Source organism: Somniosus microcephalus, chromosome 29 (genome assembly GCF_052327205.1).
Source record: "Somniosus microcephalus isolate GS21.2 chromosome 29, FLI_Smic_1.0, whole genome shotgun sequence".
Taxonomy (NCBI): Eukaryota; Metazoa; Chordata; class Chondrichthyes; order Squaliformes; family Somniosidae; genus Somniosus; species Somniosus microcephalus.
In genome coordinates, this window is record NC_141015.1 from 35,339,610 (window position 1) to 35,362,743 (window position 23,134).

General features: G+C 47.4%; 1 protein-coding gene and 1 long non-coding RNA gene across 2 annotated transcripts in view; one reads left to right on the forward strand and one right to left on the reverse strand.

Moving 5' to 3' along the window:
- Window positions 1–23,134, forward strand: part of LOC147098634 (uncharacterized) — a 679,602-nt gene that overhangs the window by 128,261 nt on the left and 528,207 nt on the right. The window lies entirely within an intron of this gene.
- ndst2a (N-deacetylase/N-sulfotransferase (heparan glucosaminyl) 2a) overlaps window positions 1–23,134 on the reverse strand; it is a 172,383-nt gene that overhangs the window by 85,743 nt on the left and 63,506 nt on the right. The window contains exon 3 of the mRNA XM_085970595.1: window positions 20,429–20,516. Coding sequence (XP_085826721.1) covers window positions 20,429–20,516 — 88 coding nt within the window. The remainder of the gene's footprint in view (window positions 1–20,428; window positions 20,517–23,134) is intronic.

Here is a 23,134-nt window from a genome sequence, read left to right on the forward strand (position 1 = left end):
GCAACTGGAGGGAATCAATGGCATGTCAGCAACGATCAGCAACATCAGAGAAGATGGACGATAACCCGAGACTGTCTGCGGACTCGATGAAAGGCACCTGGGAAAAAAAACCTCTTAAAACCCACAACAGAAAATGCTGGAAAAACTCAGCAGGCCAGGCAACATCCGTGGAGAGAGAAATAGAGTCAACGTTTCAGGTCGAAACCCTTCGTCCTGACGAAGGGTTTCGACCCGAAACGTTGACTCTATTTCTCTCTCCACGGATGTTGCCTGGCCTGCTGAGTTTTTCCAGCATTTTCTGTTTGACGTAATAAAGACTCACTACGCACTTGGTTGTACATAAAGCAAGGCTTTAATCGACTTGTAACAAAACATGGAGGTCTAGTTAGTAGTCACTAGCTTCCTGTTTCCACATTGTCTCTGGTCAAGGTGGGCCCACGCCCGAGTATTTATACACCTCGGACGGCGCCCTCAGCTGGCCGTTCAGCAGTACTTCCTGAGTTACTTCTTGTAGAAGTTGCGATTTATGACACTGTTGTTATTTTGGATTTCCAGCATCCGCAGTATTTTGCTATCATGTTAAAACCCACAACATTGCTTTTGCTTTACAAAGTCGGTTTTGTTGCTAGCCGCTTTAAAAAAAATATACTAAGGGCAAACAGTGAGGAACCTGGGCCTTTATTTGTTTTTCCAGATTAAGCCAGGAGTCATCTTGGGATCTTTTAAAAAAAAAACTTTCACCATTTAAACCCATCAGCACATTCGAAGTACATCCCCCTACTGCTCTGTCCTATCCCAAGTGGCTTTTTGAGTCAGACCTCTGCAGCTGCTCGCCTGCTCCCGATGCAGTTAGGCTCGTTGTGCAATACAGGAAACTTTCTGGTGTCCGGCACGGACGGGACCGACGTGGTGCCGGTTCAGCAACAATTCCGGATAACCGAACACTATAGTAAAAGATCGTATAAAGCAACAAACCCTGTTGCTTAGCAACAGCTTCAGAACAACGTCCACAAGTTGCAAGCGTCTCTGTAGCTTAGCAACAGCTGCAGCCACACCCTTGCACAGCAACAAGTGGACTAATAAAAGTAATAAAAGTTACCTGAACCTACTCCTGAATTATGCCGGTTAACCGACATTTCCAGTTATTTAGGGGCCGGTTAATCGAAAGTTTCCTGTATTACTGAATGGAACTCAAAACAGGTTCATGCCTCTGTTCAGATAGACAAGAGGAGTTTTATTATGTGCCTGTCTCATTTTATTAGGTGTCAGCAAGTGGCTCAGTGGGTAGCACTCTCTCGCCTCTGAGTCAGAAGGTTGTGGGTTCAAGTCCCACTCCAGAGACTGGAGAACAAAATCTAGGCTGACACTCCAGTGCAGTGCTGAGGGAGTGCCGCACTGTGGGAAGTGCCGTCTTTCGGATGAGACGTTAAACCGAGGCCCCGTCTGCTCTCTCAGGTGGACGTAAAAGATCCCGCGGCACTATTTCGAAGAAGAGCAGGGGAGTTCTCCCCGGTGTCCTGGCCAATATTTATCCCTCAATCAACATCACTAAAACAGATTATCTGGTCATTATCACATTGCTGTTTGTGGGAGCTTGCTGTGCGCAAATTGGCTGCCGTGTTTCCCACATTACAAGTGACTGCACTTCAAAAATACTTCATTGGCTGTAAAGCATTTTGAGACGTCCAGTGGTCGTGAAAGGCGCTACATAAATGCAAGTCTTTCTTTCTTCTTTCTGTTCAGTAATCATACAATAATATTGCTCAAGGGAACTCCTAGGTCTTTATCTGTAGGGTTATGGGCTGGGTAGTTCAGGAGATGAGTAACAATACAGAATACTCCTCTTAAATCAACAGATTCTGCACTCCAGCAACCTGAGCACATAAACTAGGCTAGTGCAGTCCTGAGGGAGTGCTGCACTGTCAGAGGTGCCATCTTTCGAGGAGGCATTAAACCTAGGTCCATTTGCCTGTTCGAGTGGAAATTTACAATATCTCATGGCACTGTCTGAAGTGCAGCAGATGGTTCTCCTGTCTTCTGGCCAACATTCATCCCTCAACCAACACCGATAAAATCAGACTTTTCCAACTTAGTTTATCATTTGTGGGATCTTGCTGCTCATAACTTGGCTGTCCCGTTTGTCTACAGGAAAAAAAACTGCGGCTACGCTTCAAATGTAGTCGCGGTTGTGAAGCACTTTGGGATTTGAGGATGGGATCAGTTGCTGTATAGAAATGTGAGCCTAGAAATTCGGGAGTGCCCACTGAACGTTTGGGGGAATGAGGATAAATCCCCGGCGCCGGAACAGTGAGGCTCCTGAGATACGGGGCCTTGGGCCTCACCATCATAGAGATGGCGCGGTAAAAGGGCGCACTGCCGAAGGCCGGAGGAAGTGTGAAGAAAAACCGGGCCGCACAAAAAATTTGCAGCACAGAAGGAGGCCCTTCAGCCCACCTTGCCTGTGCCAGTGGTAGGTCTTTGACTGGAGCACAAGTACGCAGGCAGTCACCATCTGTTCTGGTGTTAGACTAATCTTCTTCTTCTTAGGCAGTCCCTCGGAACCGAGGATGACTTGCTTCCACACTAAAAATGAGTTCTCAGGTGACTGATGAGTCCAATGCGGGACCTACTGTCTCTGTCACAGCTGGGGTTGTCCGTGAGGGTCCTGACGTTCCAGGTCCCGAGCTTCATTTTAAAGGGTGGAAGATGCCTGTGTGTGAATTCTTTTAACGTGGGGTGGCCGTTGCACACCAGCTACCACACGGGGCTTGACAGAGCAAGGTCTTCGTCCAATGGCAAGGGGATCCAAGACGATTGGAGACCAGGCTCTGCTACAATGGCCTAGCGCACACACACACACTCCTACTGTCCTCCTCCCTCCTTCCCGCAGGTCCTCTCTGCCTGGGTTTCATAGGCTATAACCCTGTAGTAACAAAGGCAAACATTCACTCCGCCTCACCTGCCAGGATCATTCCTGAGCATGCTGTAAACTAGCTTTAGAGATTTTGGGAGTTGAAACATATAAGATTCTGAGGGGGATTGACAGGGTAGATACTGAGAGGATGTCTCCCCCTGGAGAGTCTAGAACCAGGGGTCACAGTCTCAGGATAATGGGTCGGCCATTTAGGACTGAGATGAGGAGAAATTTCTTCACTCAGAGGGTGGTGAATCTTTGGAATTCTCTACCCCAGAGGGCTGTGGAGGCTCAGTCGTTGAGTATATTCAAGGCTGAGATCGAGAGATTTTTGGACTCTAAGGGAATCAAGGGATATGAGCATCGGGCAGGAAAGTGGAGTTGAGGTCGATGATCAGCCATGATGTTATTGAATGGCGGAGCAGGCTCGAGTGGCCGTATAGCCGACTCCTGCTCCTATTTCTTATGTTCTTAGTTGTGTAAGGGCTGTGCAATGCTAATCTGGTTTAGTGTGCTGTACGACTTTGTAGAGTTAGTGTTTTTACTGAAAGTGCAAAGAAAGGCGAATCCCAGCCGCCCCTTACCCTTCCCCTGTAATCCTTTTATATTCTTCCTTGCTATGTAGCGTGCATGCTCAATGTACCTCCCTCCTCTTCACTCCAATATATATATACACACAGGTTGGCCAAGAACACTAAGCTACCCTCGAGCGGCAACAGTGCTCCAGCCACAAATTGCATCTGAAAGCTACTTTAATGTCTGATTGAAGTGAAGACTGGAACAATTTACAATTTGCCTTCTGAGCCGTTTCAATTCGACGGCAGCTGTAACTTCCTGACACTGAAGTAATTGAGTTTTACAATAACTCAGTCCGTTCTTATTTTCAACCAAACAACTTACGCGCTCTCACTGAAAGCTGAAGGAGATATTTTTGTCCGGGACAGTTCCATGGCCGCTAGTTGCCCCCTCGTACCTTGTAACTGTTCTTGGTGCGCGAGCCTCGCCAGTGACTGTCGGCAGGCTATTCAACTGCAGTGTGCATCATATCTGAGCCCACTCGTGTGCTTAGCTCTGGCTGTGATCCCAGCCGGCGACAGGTGCTGTACCCAGTCACCTTGGTCTGTGTGCATGCATGCACGTGTGTGTGTGTCTGGGTGTGCGTGTGTGTCTGGGTGTGCGTGTGTGTCTGGGTGTGCGTGTGTGTCTGGGTGTGGGCATGGGTGTGCCCCGGCGGGCGTGTGTGCCGGCGTGTGCGCGGGCGTGTGTGCGTGTCTGGGTGTGGGTGTGTGTGTATTTGTGTCTGTGAGTGTGTGTGTGAGTGCGTGTGTCTGTGTGTGTTTGTGTGCATGTGTGTCTGTGCGGGTGTGTGTGTTTGTATCTGTGTTTGTGTCTGTGTGTGTGTGTGTCTGTGTGTGTCTGAACTGTTAAATCTGCATACTCTTCCTAATGTAATCAGGAATTGGAATTGTGGTAAATTGTGTAAACATCCACCTACATGTTCTATGAAGCATGTTGATAGGTCATTAGGGTTTACCGTCTAATCCTTTACAACAAGAATTACTGTTCAGCCTGTACGGTTTGAAGTAATCCGAAGCATGCTTTTTGGACTAATATGTTTCTAAGAATAGGACTCGCTCAAAGTCTAGGCTTGTAAGACTAGTTTCCTGTCCACACATAAATACAGTAAGGTGCAAAGTAACTATTCGGGAGGATTACAGACCCTGACCGTTGACCGCTACGGTTCTGGATGGTCCTCCCCAGCTGTACACCTCTAGACAAGACAACAGACCTGCACCGTCTGGGGACCAATCACAACATTGGAGTCAGGAGCTACTACGGGTGGCCTGAGAGTTTATCAAATATGTTGGATGACCATACCTCCACCTCCGTAACATCGCCCGACTCCGCCCCTGCCTCAGCTCATCCGCTGCTGAAACCCTCATCCATGCCTTTGTTGCCTCTAGACTTGACTATTCCAACGCACTCCTGGCTGGCCTCCCACATTCCACCCTACGTAAACTTGAGCTCATCCAAAACTCGGCTGCCCCGTGTCCTAACTCACAGCAAGTCCTGTTCACCCATCACCCACTGTGCTCGCTGACCTACATTGGCTCCCAGTCTGGCAATGCCTCAATTTTAAAATTCTCATCCTTGTTTTCAAATCTCTCCCTGGCCTCGTCCCTCCCTATCTCTGTAACCTCCTTCAGCCCCACAACCCTCCGAGATCTCTGCGCTCCCCAATTCTGGCCTCTTGAGTATCCCTGATTTTAATCGCTCCACCATTGGCGGCCGTGCCTTCGGCTGCCTGGGCCCCTAAGCTCTGGAATTACCTCCCTGAACCTCTCCGCCTCTCTCTCCTCCTTGAAGCTGCTCCTTAAAACCAATCTCTTGGACCAAGGTTTTTGGTCGCCTGTCCTAATATCTTATGAGGCTCGGTGTCAAATGAGGTTTGATAACGCTCCTGTGAAGCGCCTTGGGATGTTTTACTACGTTAAATGCAAGTTGTTGCTTTGTAAACGGATTCGATTAAAGGGCCAAACCCACAGCACAAGTGATTGGAGGCTAATCAGAGGCAGGGCCAACTCAGAATTAAAATATTACCCTGGAACTAGGTCACTAGGAACTAGAAGTAGCAGAGGTACGGTAGCATAGTGGATATGTTACTGCTGGATTAGTGAACCAGATGTCTGAACAAATGATCCGGAGACAGGAATTCAAATCCCATCTCGGCAGCTGGGGAATTTAAATTCAAATAATGATATTTTAAAAAATCTGGAATAAAAAGCTAGTATCTGTAATGGTGACCATGAAACCACTGGATTGTCGGAAAAACCCATCTTGTTCGCTAATGTCCTTTAGGGAAGGAAATCTACTGTCCTTGCCCGGTCTGGCCGATATGTGACTCTAGACCCACAGCAATGTGGCTAGACTTTTAACTGACCCTCTGAAATGGCCGAGCGAGCCACCCAGTCGTATAAGGCGGCTCACCACCATCCTTTCGAGGTCAATTAGGGACGGGCAATAAATGGTGGCCTTGCCAGCGACGCCCACACCCAGTGAATGAATAAATAAAAAACATTTACTGTGTTTCGGGCCAGCTACTACAGAGTGTACGGGGCCCAATGCACTTCAAGTACTCGCTGACAACACAGATGTGTCAATCGGTCGGGCGATGTAAAGCTGTTGCTTAAAACAGCTCAAGTGCCACGCAATCGGAGGCCCTTACCTTGAGACCTACGCGAGAAGGCCTCTTTCTTGAACAGGCCAATTCTTTCCCCCACAAAAGGAAGCCTAAAAGCTTATTAAGGACGTCTGGCCAATAGCCCCAACGAGGGGTCACAGCCAACATGCGGTCCTGACACCTCAGCAAGAGACTCCGCATATTAACACGCACCGGCTGGTGGCCCTGAAATTACCAAGTGAACCCAAGGTATGTATGAAAAATCGGCTGCTTTGCTTTTCTCCCCGCTACATTCTTCCCTCCGTGTCGTACTCTGGTCAGGTCGCACCTTGAATACTGCACACAGTTCTCGTTACCACAACAACTTGCATTTGTACAGCACCATTAACGTAGTAAAGCATCCCAAAGCGATTCACAGGAGCGTAATTAGACAGAATCTGACACCGAGCCATCTAAGGAGATATTAGGACAGGTGACCAAAAGCTTGGTCCAAGGGGAAGGTTTTAAGGAGCGTCTTACAGGAGAGCGAGGTAGGGAGGGGGAGAGATTTAAATATAGAAAAATAGGAGCTTTCGGCCCTTCGAGCCTGCTCCGCCATTCAATATGATCATGGCTGATCCCCTATCTCAATACCATATTCCCCTTCTCTCCCCATACCCCTTGATGCCTTTTGTGTCTAGAAATCTATCGATCTCCTTCTTAAATATATCCAGTGACTTGGCCTCCTCAGCCTTCTGTGGTAGAGAATTCCACAGGTTCACCACCCTCTGAGTGAAGAAATCTCTCCTCATCTCAGTCCTAAGTGTCCTTCTCAGTCCTAAGGAGGGAATTTCAGAGCTTAGGGCCTAGACAGCTGAAGGCACGGCCGCCAATGGTGGAGCGAAGGGATTGGGGATGCGCAAGAGGCTAGAGTTGGAGGAACGCAGAGATCTTGGAGGGTTGTAGGGCTGGAAGAGTTTACAGAGTTGGGAGCCGGCGGGGGGGGGGGGGGGGGGCGGTGGCGAGTCCATGGAGCGATTTGAACACAAATTTTAAAATCGAGGTGTTGGTGGACCGGGTGCCAATGTAGGTCAACGAGCACAGGGGATGAACGACCACAGCACAAGGGACCAATGTTCCCGTTAACCTGTGCGGCCGCGCAGTGGTCTAGAGGTCCCGCGCAGCCAGCTCGCCGGCTTTGAAAGTGGGAAAAACCTCGCCTGCGCGGAAATTCAAATGGGGCCGCGCACCCAAATAAAAATTAGAGGGAACATTGCAAGGGACATATACACGGCCGAGAAGTGGTGCAAGGAAGGGCGACGAAGGTGGGCTGCAGGATCAGAGGATTGAAGCAGGAGGAAAGAACAGAAATAAGTGGAATAGAAAAGATTCATCCCAAGCACAACGGGGACGTAGGTACAAAGTTGTAATAGGCAACTTTAGGGGGGGAAAATTGAGTCGCACCCCCTTTGGGGCGCTAACTTCGCCGGAGCACTACTTTTAGTACCCCCAAAAAATTACAGTAGCTCCCCCCCGCGGCGGAAATTCATCGGTAGCGCCCCAAGAGGGAAGCGGGGTGCTATTGGAAGCGCCCCGCCTCCCTCAGACGCTGCGAGTGAATATCGCGGTGCTACGTGCCGCAGCGCCATGTGCTGCAGCACGTCACACCGCGGTACTGCAGGCCTTCCTCCCCTTCTTAAAGGGCTCTTAGGTCGCAAACGGGAGGCGCAAAGCAATCGAATTTTTAGGCCTCGGACTTTAATCAGGAAGCATTTCTTCACACACAGACAGCGATTAAACCTGGAATTGTAGGGTCGTGGAGGCAAAAACTCTCATCATTCAGGAGGTACTTGAATGCTGTGATGGATTGGGGGCAGAACTGCTCTGGGACAAATGGCTCATCGGGACTTATCTCTGTGGTCTCCCTTTACTTCTGTAACCTACTTTCTGAAAACCTCAATGTGTTTGTTCCATGATGTTGTGTATGTAACCTGTTCCACCTTAAGAGAGCTTAAGCCTGTTCCACCTTAAGAGATGTACTACTTTCTCAGGCTGCTGTAGACGTAATACCGGGGGTGAACACACCGGTATATAAGCACTGTGCAGTAATCTTGTATTCAGTGTAGTCCCTACCTCCAACCAGTAAAGACCTGTTTTATTGTTACTGATTAAGTCTGAGTATTAATTACTTGAACAACTCACAGACTTAACACTGGCGACGAGTCAGGTTCTTACCCTGCGGCAGTTATTCCACGGCGGCTTCGTCCAAAGACAGGACGTTGAAGAGAGGTTTCAATCCTCAACACCCCACTCAAAACTGAAGGGCAGCAGAAATCCTGACAGCTTCCAGCGACTGGAAGCGACAGGCATTAGGACCCTGAAGCCTCCATAACCTCGTGGGTAAGCCAGAGCCCGGGAGGGAGCGAGCAAGAGCCGCGCGAGCGGGTGAGCCAGAGGCCGGGAGCCGCTTCAAGTGCGAGGCACAGCGCGGGCCAGCGATCGGGACCAAAGATAAGGGCCGCACTCGGGCGATCGCGGCGAAGATAAGGGCCGCACTCGGGGGCTGAAGGGAGACGGCGTCGGGGGACGGGTGAAGACCGCCAAGCGCGGGAAAACCGCCATTTTGTGGGCGGAGGACAACGGCAAGAGCGGGAAGCCGCCATCTTTGATAACAAGTAAAGAAAATAAAATCTGAGAAATTGCAAATCTACAATGCCTAAACACGGGAATATTAGCACCTTTGATAGTGACCTCGAAGATTGGGCCATATATGTTGAAAGAGTAAAAAATTATTGTAAGGCCAATAAAATTCGTGACCAAGATAAAGCTCTAACATTATTAAATTTAATGGGTGCGAAGACATACGGGCAATTGAAACACCTGTTATCACCAGATGAACCGGCGGATAAGACGTTCGATGAGATTGTTACTGTCCTGAAAGATCATCTAAACCCCACGCCGCTGATGCTAGCGGAACGATTTAAATTTTACGACAGAAGGCAGCTACAGCATGAAAGCAATGCTGAATATTTGCTGGAATTGCGTAAATTAGCGAAATATTGCCAGTTTGGAACGGGACTGACAGATGCACTACGAGACAAATTTGTGTGTGGTTTATTTAAACAGGATACACAAAAGCGACTGCTCGAGGAGAATGAGCTGACGCTTGAGAAGGCGGTCACTATGGCAGCAGCACACGAAGCCGCAGCGAGAGGCACGGCAGTAATGCAGCTACGGTCACCGGAGCTCAGTGCACACAAATTGGGTGTGAGTTCTGGCAAATGTTATCGTTGTGGAAAGACAACGCATGATCAGAACCAGTGTTGGTTTAAAAACCAAGAATGTAGAACTTGTGGTAGGCTTGGACATATAGCTAGAGTATGCAGGTCAGCGAAGAAGACCAGCAACAAGAAGTCACCGCAAGGAAAATACGCAAAAGTACACAAGGTGGCCGAACAGGAGTCCGATTCAGACGCTAGCAGTAATGAACTGGCTGGCTTAAGCAGTATTGAACTGGCTAGCTTAAGGGTACTCAACGTTGGTAAGGGTGCAGACCTCCAGACAATTTGGGTTACTCTTCAGATAGAAGGAGTCCAAGTAAAAATGGAATTGGACACTGGATCGGCATTGTCGGTCATGAATAAGAAAGATTACAGAAGGTTATTCCAACATATTCCCCTACAGGATACGGAGATTATATTGACAACCTACACGGGGCAGAGAGTGTACCCCATCGGGACAATAAAGGTTGCAGTGGCCAACAAGGGCGAAGGAAGTCAAATAATGGACTTATATGTGCTACCGGAGGGAGGTCCACCACTACTAGGCCGGGAGTGGTTTAGAAACATAAATATGGACTGGCATTCGCTAAAAGCCATAAAGAGTGAGAACTCGGTGCAGATAATCAGCCCAGACTCTAGAACTGATGATGGTAAGACCAACCCATGTGCAAAAGACAAAGTTTCAGCACAGAATTCCACTGAGCAACAACAACATAGTTTAACAGAGAATTCTGAGTCTGTCAAGTCTACTGATATGCACATTCTTGAGGGACACTGGGCTCGAACTCAACTCCATTTCAAACTACAACAGCAATTAGAACAAATGATTCGCCGTTTTGAGCAAGAGATGAATGAAATAAAAAAGTTCTTTGTTACAGAGTGGGAGAATCTGGAAAGGCAACAGAAGCAACTGATGGGGAAAATGGAGCAGGAGCACACCAACCATCTGCGCGAGGAGGCCGAACGAATCAAAGCTGATTCAGGTTCTGAAGGTGCGTGCCATAATCTGGTGTCAGAAGAGTTAACGGTCAGCCAACTCCTTCATATGCTGAGGGACAAGACTCTGAAATGGGAAAAACTTGAACACGAGCTGCGATCTTCAAAGGAAAAGGGTTCGGAGCTCTCAAAAGTCATTGAGATGGCTGATGTGACGACACAGACTGAAACGACTGCAACAGAGCAGCCATTGGATGCCAAAAGTACGCTGACTCATGTCAATGTAGAACAACAGACCGCTGAAACAGCTGCTCCGGTAGAGGGATTGCATAGTCCGATCAATCAATCTCCAAAGGAAGTTGAAGTATTAAAATCACAAATGAGGTCACTAGTAAACGACTTGCTGAAAGCCCAGAAAAAGCTGGATGCAGAGGTACACATGAAGAAGTCTCTTCAGGAAAGATGTCTGGATTTGGAACAAGAGCTGGCTAACGTCCAGCTGGGTATGGAGGAAATAGACGACCCTCTCGCTGACCTGTCGGACGACTCCGAATATTACTATGTCCTGTCCTGCCCAACTTGTAACTTCGACTCCCACCATACAGAAATCATGGAGGAGCACCGAAAGTCTACGGAACATCGGGAGAAGGTGGCTCTACTACGAAAAAAGGAGGAAGAGAAGGAGGAACTGCGCATGCAGCTGGCAGCTGTGGCAGCTGACAATGGAGCCCAGAGAGTCTCCAAGAAGCAGAAAAGGAAAAGTAAAAACAGAAGATGACCCATCTGAACCATTATCACCTCTACCAGATCACACACGTGGTCCCTCCAAACAGAGCCAAATCAGTTCGGAAGTTCAAGCTGTTAAATCCATGAAAGGACTATTGAATGAGTAACGTGAACCGACTACACCACAGAGATTGAATCTGTGAACTGTTTTCCGCAGAGACTGAATCTGTGATATGTTACGTTAAACATGAAGTTATATATGTATATATGTTATTACGTTATGTTAAATGGGGGGGTGACTATAAAGCTAAGAAGGGAGGAGTGTTGTGTATGTAACCTGTTCCACCTTAAGAGAGCTTAAGCCTGTTCCACCTTAAGAGATGTACTACTTTCTCAGGCTGCTGTAGACGTAATACCGGGGGTGAACACACCGGTATATAAGCACTGTGCAGTAATCTTGTATTCAGTGTAGTCCCTACCTCCAACCAGTAAAGACCTGTTTTATTGTTACTGATTAAGTCTGAGTATTAATTACTTGAACAATTCACAGACTTAACACATGACACCACTCCTCTTTTCCTGGAAGTGCGCGACTCGCGCTTGTGAGGTAGTTAATCGCTGTGGAGTCATGCAGCTTCAGCTGAAACTCTACAGGCTGGTTTGGTTTCCATTTAAAGCACAAAGAAACAGAGTTCAGCCTTGTTGTTCTGAAAATCTAGTTCGGGATCAGGTTACAAATTATTTCATATGGTGAAACCTGCACGAAGCAGGTACCCAAGGGATTCCTGTAAAGTGGTTGCTTAATCCAGGTCTATCTGCATTCAGGCCCAAGGTCGCCATCGAGCTGACTCCTTTTCATCTCTTCTCAATTGCCCATATTGTGCCTTTTCAGTTTCTCTGTCTTCAGACTCCTTTTTATCTTCCTGCTCTACATTTTCCTTTCATTCTCTTATCTATATCACATTTCATTTTTTGTCTCTTAATATATATATATTTTTTTACTTTGTCAGCATTCTGCCTTCGCCAGGGTGCTTCCACTCCAGTCTCTGCCTTGTTCAACAACAACTTGCATTTATATAGCGCCTTTAACGTAGTAAAAGGTCCCAAGGTGCTTCACAGGAGCGATTATCAAAACCAAATTTGACACCGAGCCTCATTAGGGGATATTAGGGCAGGTGACCAAAAGCTTGGTCAAAGAGGTAGGTTTTAAGGAGCGTCTTAAAGGAGGAGAGAGGCGCAGAGGGTTTAGGCAGGGAATTCCAGAGCTTGGGGCCTAGGCAGCTGGAGTCACGGCCACCAATGGTGGAGCGATGAAACTCAGGGTTGTGAAGAGGCCAGAATTGGAGGAGCGCAGAGATCTCGGAGGGCTGGAGGAGGTATCAGAGGTAGATCATATGTTCTAGGCAAATGCAATGCCACTGCTGGCTCCAATCCACACAACAGACCTGACACATCCAAAATGCTGAATTCACTGCAGCAATCACATTCTGACAGAGAGCATTTCTGGGTGGCTTAAAGCCGGGCATCATCAGAAAGGGACAACCACACCTTTTTAAGGCAGCCACACTCAACTGGTAAAACGACCTGGAGTTCAGGCACCCAGCTGTCAACTAACCCTAAATGATGTCCAGGACAGAACACAAAACAGACACCTTTAGAAGGAAAACACAAATTCTGCTACACAAAGCAGGTCAAATGCATACAAAGATTTCAAATATGTTCTCCTTGGAGCAGAGAAGGTTAAGGGGAGATTTAATGGAGGTGTTCAAAATTATATGGGGTTTCGATCGAGTAAACAAGGAGAAACTGTTTCCAGTGGCCGGATGGTCGGTAACCAGAGGACAGGACGGTGGAAGCAGATTCAATAGTAACTTTCAAAAGGGAATGGGATAAATACTAGTAAAGGAACACTTTGCAGGGTTATTCGGAAAGAGCAGGGGGAGTGGGACTAACTGGAGAGCTCTTTCAAAGAGCCGGCACAGGCATGATGGGCCGAATGGCCTCCTTCGGTGCTGTACCATTATACGATATGAAAGCAGCTGTGTTTCGAGAATTGCGAGAATGCATTACGCAGAGCACATCTATGGTATAAAAAGCCACGGTATCGAGCTCGTGTTTCGTCCATCATACTTCCTATGTCACACTTCAGGCGTCACACCTGCATGCATGCAAATTTCTTGCAGCTGAATGGCTCCGTCTTTGTGCTTATAGAAGAGCAATAAATCACAGCTGAAAAGATATAAAACCGGTGTATCAAATGCGGTGTGGGTGGGTGGAGATGATCTACAACAAGAGCACGGCGGGATTTGCAATGTGTAAGCCCCCACCGTCGCTTCCACTCCTGTTTGTCGTTGGAATGGCCATCCATACTTAGCTGGTCGTATTGAAAGTCTTTGGTCACTGGCGGAAAATTGGGAAAGTGACATTGGATGGTGTGTGGGGGGTGGGTGGTCAGCAGAACAGGTCATCACCCAACGTATCTCCCCCTCCCACCCAGGTTACATCAGATTAGCAAAGAGGAAATTTGGCCCCTATTTGTTTTCCCGGACCCAATCATTTCATGTTGAGGAGGCAATTTTGACTTTGGCCGATAGTGTAAAACGAGCGATTCTGATACAGCCGTCCGTTACACCTCGTTTCCCCCTGGCTGGAGAGTCTAGAACGAGGGGGCAGTGTCTCAGGATTAGGGGTCGGCCATTTAAGACTGAGATGAGGAGGAATGTCTTCACTCGGAGGGTGGTGAATCTTAGGAATTCTCTACCCCAGGGGGCTGTGACTGCTCAGTCATTGAGTATATTCAAGACTGAGAGCGACAGATTATTGGAGTCTAGAGGATCGGGCGGGAAAGTGGAACGGAGGTCGAAGAACAGCCATGATCTTATTGAATGGCGGAGCAGGCTCGAGGGGCCGTATGCTCTATTCCTGCTCCTAATTCTTACGTTCTCATGATCTAGTTCAATGCTGAGCCACATTGAGTGAGCGCAGTGGTTTTTCTGTCTGCATAGTTCCTTGAGCTGACTAGATGAGCTGAGGCTGTTGATGGGAGGTGTGTAGCTGAAGCAAACCACATCTCACTGGGGGAAATGAAAGCTGATTCCATCTGGCACACACTCTATTCTGAATGCATTGGAATAAATTGGCCCAAATTTTCTTCTTTTTTTTGGCGATTGAAAAGAGACGGGGACACACGAGGGAGGGAACAATTCGCAATCAAATACCTATTCTATTCTAAATTGACGCACGCCTCGAGAGGCCACGGGGAGCAAATTACGTTTGCATTTTAGAAAGCTGCACCTGAGCATGCGTACGTTTTGATAGATTATTAGAGTCTAGGGGAATCAAGGGATATGGGGATCGGGCGGGAAAGTGGAGTTGAGATCGATGATCAGCCATGATCTTATTGAATGACGGAGCAGGCTCGAGGGGCCGTATGGCCGACTCCTGCTATTCGGCCTCTCGAGCCTGTTCCGCCATTCAATAAGATCATGGCTGATCTGATCTGGGTCTCAACGCCACTTTCCTGCCCGCTCCCCATAAACCTTGATTTCTTATGTTCTTCCCAATTTGGAAGGGATGTAGAACAGGCGGCTGAATCGATAGCGCCCTTTTCACACTGTCATTCAAAGTCAAAGTTACCCCCGTAGTGTCTCTTGAAGGACCCCTCACAAAGTCCTTCCAAAGTCCTTTTGTGTCGATGGGTATTTCTCCCTCATGTCTATGCCCCAGCAAAGTATAAGCTCTGTCTCACTGTGCACAGCTCTGTGGAATATCTGCCAGCAGTTTTAACAAACAAAACCTTGGGGACCAATTTGGGAAATATTTTCAGATTTCAAAAGAAACAACACCCAGTATTAGTTGTTTCGGTATGCCTGTTCGCTATTGAAGTATGTGGGTCAGCCGTGGGTCAGTGGGCAGCACTCTCGCCTCTGAGTCAGGTGGTTGTGGGTTCAAGTCCCACTCCAGGGACTTGAGCACATAAATCAAGGCTGACACTCCAGTGCAGTGCTGAGGGAGTGCTGCACTGTCGGAGGTGCCATCTTTCGGATGAGACATTAAACCCAGGCCTCGTCTGCTCTCTCAGGTGGACGTAAAAGATCCCGTGGCACTATTTCGAAGAAGAGCAGGAGAGTTCTCCCCGGTGTCCTGGCCCAATATTTATCCCTCAACCAACATAACAAAAACAGATTACCTGGTCATTATCACATTGCTGTTTGTGGGAGCTTGCTGTGCGCAAATTGGCTGCCGCGTTTCCCACATTACAACAGTGACTACACTTCAAAAGTACTTCATTGGCTGTAAAGCACTTTGAGGCGTCCGCTGGTCGTGAAAGGGGCTATATAAATGCAAGTCTTTCTTTCTTTTACGTACGGCATATCTATTGTCTTGGCAAATATTCCTGACACAGCCATTAAATTCCTACAGTTATATACACAGCCAGACACTGCAACAGCACATACATCTTGCAACGTCCCAGCAGAAAACGTTTTGGGAAACTTTTAGCTTTGGGCTAGAAATGAAAATCCATATGTTCTGTATTTCTCATTCTGCTTCAGAGACAACTTCCTGCCCACAGTAAAATGATCAACCGCACATCTGGTTATAGAAAACCTTGCTCCTCTCTTCAGGTTGAAGTTACTGCACGGTTTCAGCACTGAGCTTCTTCAGGTTTATCGATGCTAAAAACAATATACGAGGGGCTTTGGCTAAGATGCGGTTCGTGTGGTGCCCATCACCTGGGCCACTGGCTTACAGTGACGGAATAAGTCATCTCCTATTTTTATTACAAGGGATTTCGGGTTTCTGATCGATGTTTGCGGGATTATATTCTGCAATTCCAGGTTGTTCCGTGCAAACATTTTGAATTTAACAGCTAGGAACTCGCGCGCTCGCGCTCTCTCTCACACACACACTCTCTCACACTCACTCTCACACACACTCTCTCTTTCTCTCTCTAACTCTCACACGCTCTCACTCTCTCACACTCTTTCTCTAACTCTCACATGCTCTCACTCACACACGCTCTCACTCTCTCTCACACACACACACACTCTCACTCTCTCTAACTCTCTCTCTCTCACACACACTCTCTCTCTCACACACACTTTCACACTCACACACACACATGCACGCTCACACTCACACACACTCTCACACTCACTCACACACACGCTCTCACACTCACTCACACACACACGCTCTCACACACACACACACACACACACACACACACACACACACACCACACACACACACACACACGCTCTCACACTCACTCACACACGCTCTCACACTCACTCACACACACACTCTTACTCTCTCACACACACACACTCTTTCTCTCACACACTCTTACTCTCTCTTTCTCTCTCTCACACGCTCTCACACTCACTCTCTCTTTCTCTCTCTCTCACACACGCTCTCACTCTCTCACACTCTCTCCGTGCAAACTGAAAGCCGAGTTCGACATCTCAGAATGCTGCTTCGACCCAACGGACGTGATAAATAAAGTTTCAAATAAAACCTGGAAGAGCGAAACTTATAATCATGCGGCTGGGTGTGCGGTTTAAGTGGACATAGTACCAAAGCCCCACAGGCTCGTGAAATCCTTTGACCACTCTGCTCAGCTCTACAACTGCATTACTAACAAAGCCCATCCCAGAGACACGTCCTCGGGGGAACACTCGCTGCATCCTCTTCCTCCTGGGCTGCAACAGCACCCAGCAGACCGAGAGAACGATGGGCTGCTGCACGGGCAGGGCACTAAACACAGTCCGACATTCATCCAGCATTTCCATGGAAGTCACAATTAGATATCGCACCCTATTTTTCCTCTCCCCGCACCCCACTCTGATTTTAAAGGAAGCAATTGTACAGTGAACCCATAAAAACGTTGCACCGTCTGGGCAGATCAAGCCAAGAGGTCGACAGCAACGGCATGAGTGTTGATTCAACACCACCATATTTTATACGCTTCATTTACTCAATCCGCCACCACCACTCAATCCTGATCATATCTTAACCATCGGCACATTATCCAACACGCTCTGTTTATTTCAAGACAGAGGTCAACATTTTGGGAGGAATTAAGGGATATGGGGATAGTGCGGGAAGGTGGAGTTGAGGTAGATCAGCCATGATCTTATTGAATGGCGGAGCAGGCTCGAGGGGCCGAATGACCGACCCCTGCTCCTATTTCTTATGGCACAACCCCTTCAGCAACAACAGGCACTTTTCTTGGACAAAAAAGATTTTTTTTGGCAGCATTTGTTGCATCGTAAAAAAAAACCCCACAGAACCTGACCGGCAACTGTCGAAACCCGCTAATTGAAACTGTGCGCAAGGCTGCTTTGGATTACTCGTTTCCTAAATCACTCGCAAGCCACATGTCAACTGTAACATTTTCTCCATCTGTCGGCCGTACTTCCTCCTCATTTGGGACATATTTTTCCCGTCTGCCCACTGCTGTTTCTCTCATCCCTCACCTCCACGGCAGCATTCCCCAGCTAATGTGAATCCACCATCTGCTTGACAGGCAAATGACGAGAAGTCACCGACAACCTTGTAACTTGGCTCCTCCAGTCAGTGCTTGCTGCGTTCCATCAGTTAAGATTAAAAGTGATCCAGGGGGTCAAGCACTCAGGGAAGCAGCACCACTGCACGGTCAGTGTCAGCTTTATTTCACAGGAATCCAGAGGCCTCGCATTCAAATTACTCATCTTAGCCTCTCCCTTTCATCTTAAAGCCCCGCACATTTTTTTTTAGTTCACAGTGACACCTAACCTCCTCCTTCACCTAGGAAGTTTGGATCATGCAGCAAAGGCGGCCATTCATATATCGTATCCGGGCCTGTGCTAGTGCTAACCCTTCTACTGGAGCAATCTAGGAACATACGAACAGGAGGAGCCCCTCGAGCCTGTTCCTCCATTCAATGAGGTTGAGGTTACTATCGAGGGGCCTTGGGTTGTTAAGCTAGGCATCGATGCTCCTTGAACAGCCTGGAAAGTGGTTCCAGCCTGCAAACTGGTAACTGGAGAGAGAAAGACCCAACGTTAGCCACTGTATTCAGCATGTAATCCGGTATAACTCTTAAAATGAGTGTGTCAGGGGTTAAAACATAGGAACAGGAGGAGGCCACTCAGCCCCTCGAGCCTGTTCCGCCATTCAATGAGATCACAGCTGATCTGTGACCTAACTCCATATTTGCCGTTGCCCCATGTCCCTCAATATCTTTGGTTAACAAAAATCTATCAATCTCAGATTTAAAATGAACAACTCATGTAGCATCAATTGCCATTTGCGGAACAGAGTTCCAACCTTCTACCACCCTTTGTGTGTAGAAGTGTTTCCTAACTTCACTCCTGAAAGGCCTGGCTCTAACTTTTAGACTATGCCCCCTAGTCCTAGAATCCCCAACCAGCGGAAATAGTTTATCCCATCAGTTCCCCTTAATATCTTGAAAACTTCGATCAAATCAGCCATTAGCCTTCTAAAGTCCAGGGAATACAACCCTAAACCCTAATCTACTTCAATCCCATTTCCGTGCCCTATCCCCACATCCTTTTTTTATTCTTCCATTTCAAATATAGCCCTCACCACTTAAATCGTCCACGTTTAAAATGGGCAGTCGCTTATATTGGCCAAAAGCGAAACCCATGATCCATTTGGATTAACGTCAATTTTCAAAGTTGCCGGTTACAGCGTCTTAAGAGCTCCGCTTACTTCGGGCAGAAACCGCTGTGTTTACTCATTAGTTCGCACCTCGTTAAGGGGCGCTGATTGTAATAAAAGAGCCTTATCGAGGCAGACCTCACTTTCCTTAGGCTTCTTCTGAAATACAAGCCCGGACTTAAGCAAATTCACTGTTTGAATCGCTTTGAGACATTCCGAAAATGTGACAAAGTGCAATATAAACGCAGGGATCGCTCTCCTTTCTTCAGATGTATTTAAGCAAAAATAAAATTGGGTTTACATGAAGTGAAGTCGAAGCATCAACGACAGACACTTTAGTGCTGCAGCTCCAGAAAATACTAACTGACTTTCTCAAGGCAAGTTAAGAATTGATATTAAGAAATGCCGTACAAAACAGTACTGGAATTTAACTCCGTAAATAATCAGAATTCAAAGGGTGCGTGCTGGCCAAAGCATTCTAAAAAAAATAGATTTTTAGTTTTATTAACGCTGTTGCATTATACCGGCCATCGTGTGTAGCCGCTATAAGCAGTGGGGATTGTACTTATCCAATTCTCTTTTAAATGACCTTACAGTCTCTGCCAAGGCGGCCACTCCAGTGCAGTGCTGAGGGAGTGCTGCACTGTCGGAGGTGCCGTCTTTCGGATGAGATGTTAAACCGAGGCCTCGTCTGCTCTCTCAGGTGGACGTAAAAGATCCCACGGCCACTATTTCAAAGAAGAGCAGGGGAGTTCTCCCCGGTGTCCTGGGGCTAATATTTATCCCTCAACCAACATCACTAAAAAACAGATTATCTGGTCATTATCACATTGCTGTTTGTGGGAGCTTGCTGTGCCCAAATTGGCTGTCACGTTTCCTACATTACAGCAGTGACTCCACTTCAAAAAGTACTTCATTGGCTGTAAAGCGCTTTGGGACATCCTGAGGTCGTGAAAGGCGCAATATAAATGCAAGTCTTTCTTTCTTTAAGGGCAGGTATTCATCATAAATTTTCCACAGCAAGCACTTGAGAGGGTGCAGAGGAGATTTACCAGAAAGGTTCCAGGGATGGGGGATCTTAGCTACAAGGACAGGTTGGAGAAGCTGGATTTGTTTTCATTAGAGCAAAGGAGGTTGAGGGGAGATTTGATCGAGGTGTACAAGATTATGATGGGTTTGGATAGGCTAGACGGGGAAAGGCTGTTCCCACTAGTTGATGGTACAAGGACTAGGGGACACAGATTTAAGGTTTTGGGCAAGAGATACAGGGGGGATGTGAAGAAAAACTATTTTACGCAGCGAGTGGCGAGGACCTGGAACTCGCTGCCGACGGAAGTGGTGGAAGCGGAGACACTCGATGTTTTTAAAGGGGAGGCTGGATAGGCACTGGAGGGAAATAAACTTGCAGGGCTACGGGGATAGAGCGGGAGAATGGGACTGACTGGATTGCTCTACAGAGAGCCGGCACGGACTCGATGGGCCGAATGGCCTCCTTCTGTGCCGTTATGACTCATGCAGGAGATTGGGGAGGGGAGCACAATGCAAAGGCTTACTGGTGTCTCATTCTTCTCTCCCCGCCCTGTCCAGAGGAAAATCTCTCCAACTCAGCCTGCCCCCACCCCCAACATAGAATCTGGTGAAAGGGGTCAGAATCGGGAACTGGCTGGCCTAGAGGTTGAAGAAAGTTTCAAGGGTTACCCAAAGACGGGTAAGAAAAGGATTTTTTTTTAACACCACTTTTACCTGTGTGGTAGAACTTTCCGGAGAAACCAAGGTTGAAGGTGAAGTTTGGGACGAGAGATTTCAGTTTGTTTTGTGTGGTCAGTAATGCCTGTAAGCAAAAAAAGACAAGAGTACAGATCAGTTTAGAACCAGGCCAAGCAATCGAAGTACCTGCCTGAGAACTACACGATCAGTGGTCCGAGGCAGGCAACAGCCACAGTGCTCATTATTTGCTTTCTGTTTTGCCAATTCCACCTTCAAATTCCCAAGAAACAGTTTAAAGAGCAGAAACACTGACTAGTCGCAAGTACACACGGCTTTGCATGTGGTAAACCTGCTCGCAGAGCTGCAGAGTTTTCCATATTTATTCTAATTTGAAAAACATTCTGACCATTATCCAACCCGACGCTGCCAAATGACAAGAGCTTCAGTAAATTCCCAGCAACTCAATCCAGGAGGGAGCCCCTTGCTTTCCACGGCCTTCTGTCGCTTCCTGCACAAGTCTGACTGGAACCATTCCCAGTACGGGAAAGCCTGGCACATATTTTAAAGACGATTTTTCCTCACAGGCCCAGACGTAAAAAAACTACTAGGCACTTGGTCTAAGCGTTAAACAAAGCTTTAATCAACTGTTTTACAACATGGAGGTCTAGTTGTGTCCTTCACTAGTTCCTGTTAAAGAATGTCCTGCGCAAGCTGGGCCCGTGCCCGAGTATTTATACTCTCCCTGGACAGTGCCACCCGTAGGCCGCTCAGTATTATTTCATAAGTCTTTCTTTCATGAATGACTGATTCATGTCAGGTCCCATTCATAAAATGTTCACGTGCAGTCGATGGAGAGTGCAGGAGGCAGCCAAAGAACTACAACGGAAAGGTTTGAATGCCCTGTGCTCGCGAAGTGAAGTTTGAACGGTTTCTACAATCAATCTACTATACATTTTGTGTGTCACAATTTGGCACCTCAATGTTATGTTTGAAATTGTCAACGTCCCAATGATCTTGGCCTCTGTCTCATAAGAACATACGAAACAGGAGCAGGAGTCGGCCATTCGGCCCCTCGAGCCTGCTCCGCCATTCAATAAGATCATGACTGTTCTGATCTTGGCCTCAACTCCACTTTCCTGCCCGCTCCCCATAACCCTCGACTCCCTTGTTTTTCAAAAATCTGTCTATCTCTGCCTTGAATATATTCAATGTCCTGGCCTCCACAGCTCTCTGGGGAAGAGAATGCCAAAGATTCACGACCCTCTGAGAGAAGAAATTCCTCTTCATCTCCGTTTTAAAAGGGCGACCCCTTATTCTGAAATTATGCCCCCGAGTTCTAGATTCCCCCACGAGGGGAAACATCCTCTCTGCATCTACCCTGTCAAGCCCCCTCAGAATCTTATATGTTTCAATAGGATCACCTCTCATTCTTCTATACTCATAGGCCCAACCTGCCCTCATAAGACAACCCCTTCATCTCAGGAATCAACCTAGTGAACCTTCTCTGAACTGCCTCCAATACAAGGAGACCAGCTAAATTATTCAGCAGTACAATGGCACTAGCAGGCTGCATGCAGAGTGAGTGTGAGCTGTATCATTTTGGGTTATGTTGGGCCTGTCAGTGCTGATGTATAGCAGCTAACGATACCTCTTCGGGCTTGTTGGGCGTTTTAATGTTTTATAAAGTCAGAAAACTTCTATCTGTTTCTGTTTATCGTATTTTCAAGGCCTTTCATTTCCTCATATATTTTGTACATTTTGATTACGCAATACCAACAACAACTTGCATTTATATAGTGCCTTTAATGTTGTGAAAACACCCCAAGGTGTTCCACAGGACAAAAAATTGACACTGAGCCACATAGAGATATTCGGACGGGTAGAAGGTGGGTTTTATGGAGCAACTTAAAGGAGGAGAGAGAGGTAGAGAGGTTTAGGGAGGGAATTCCAGAGTGCTTGAATACTTTCTGAATCACTCCGATCTGGTAACTCATTGTGCAAGGGACACGCTTGGCTCATTCTTCATAACCCTTTTCAGGCCTGCACACTTTCAATAGACGTGAAATTAAGCATGGCACCAGGAATCAGTGCGCAGTACTCAAGGTGTGGTCTCACCAACGCCCTGTACAGTTATAGCAAGACTTCCCTACTTTTATACTCCATCCCAAATGAGGCAGTGACATGACAGAATGCATTTTGCAAGGATTTGAGATTAGAATAAACATCCTTCCTACCAGTCACATAGAATTGTACAGCACAGAAAGAGGCCATTCGGCCCATCGTGCCTGTGCCGACTCTTTGAAAGAGCTCTCCAATTAATCCCACTGTGCTGCTCTTTCCCCTTAGCCCTGCACCTCCGACAGTGCAGCTCTCCCTCAGCACTGCACTGGGAGTGTCAGCCAAGATTATGTGCTCAAGTCTCTGGAGTGGGACTATGAACCCACAACCTTCTGACTCAGAGGCGAGAGAGAGTGCTGCCCACTGAGCCATGGCTGACACACAAAATAAACCAGTGAAAATAACAGCATGCTGGTTAAACGTTTACTGAAGAAGAATGGTAGCCAGCAAGAAAGGACGACTCCGTCAAACATCAGATGAGAGACACCCTCTGCATTGTCATACACCTACACCCAGCCGCCTAAAGTCAAGAAAGAGCTTCAGGAACAGTGTTGGTCCATTACAATCAACCTCATCTGAAGCCCGCATCGCCTTGTGGAAAGACCGGCTCGCCAGTCTTGAACA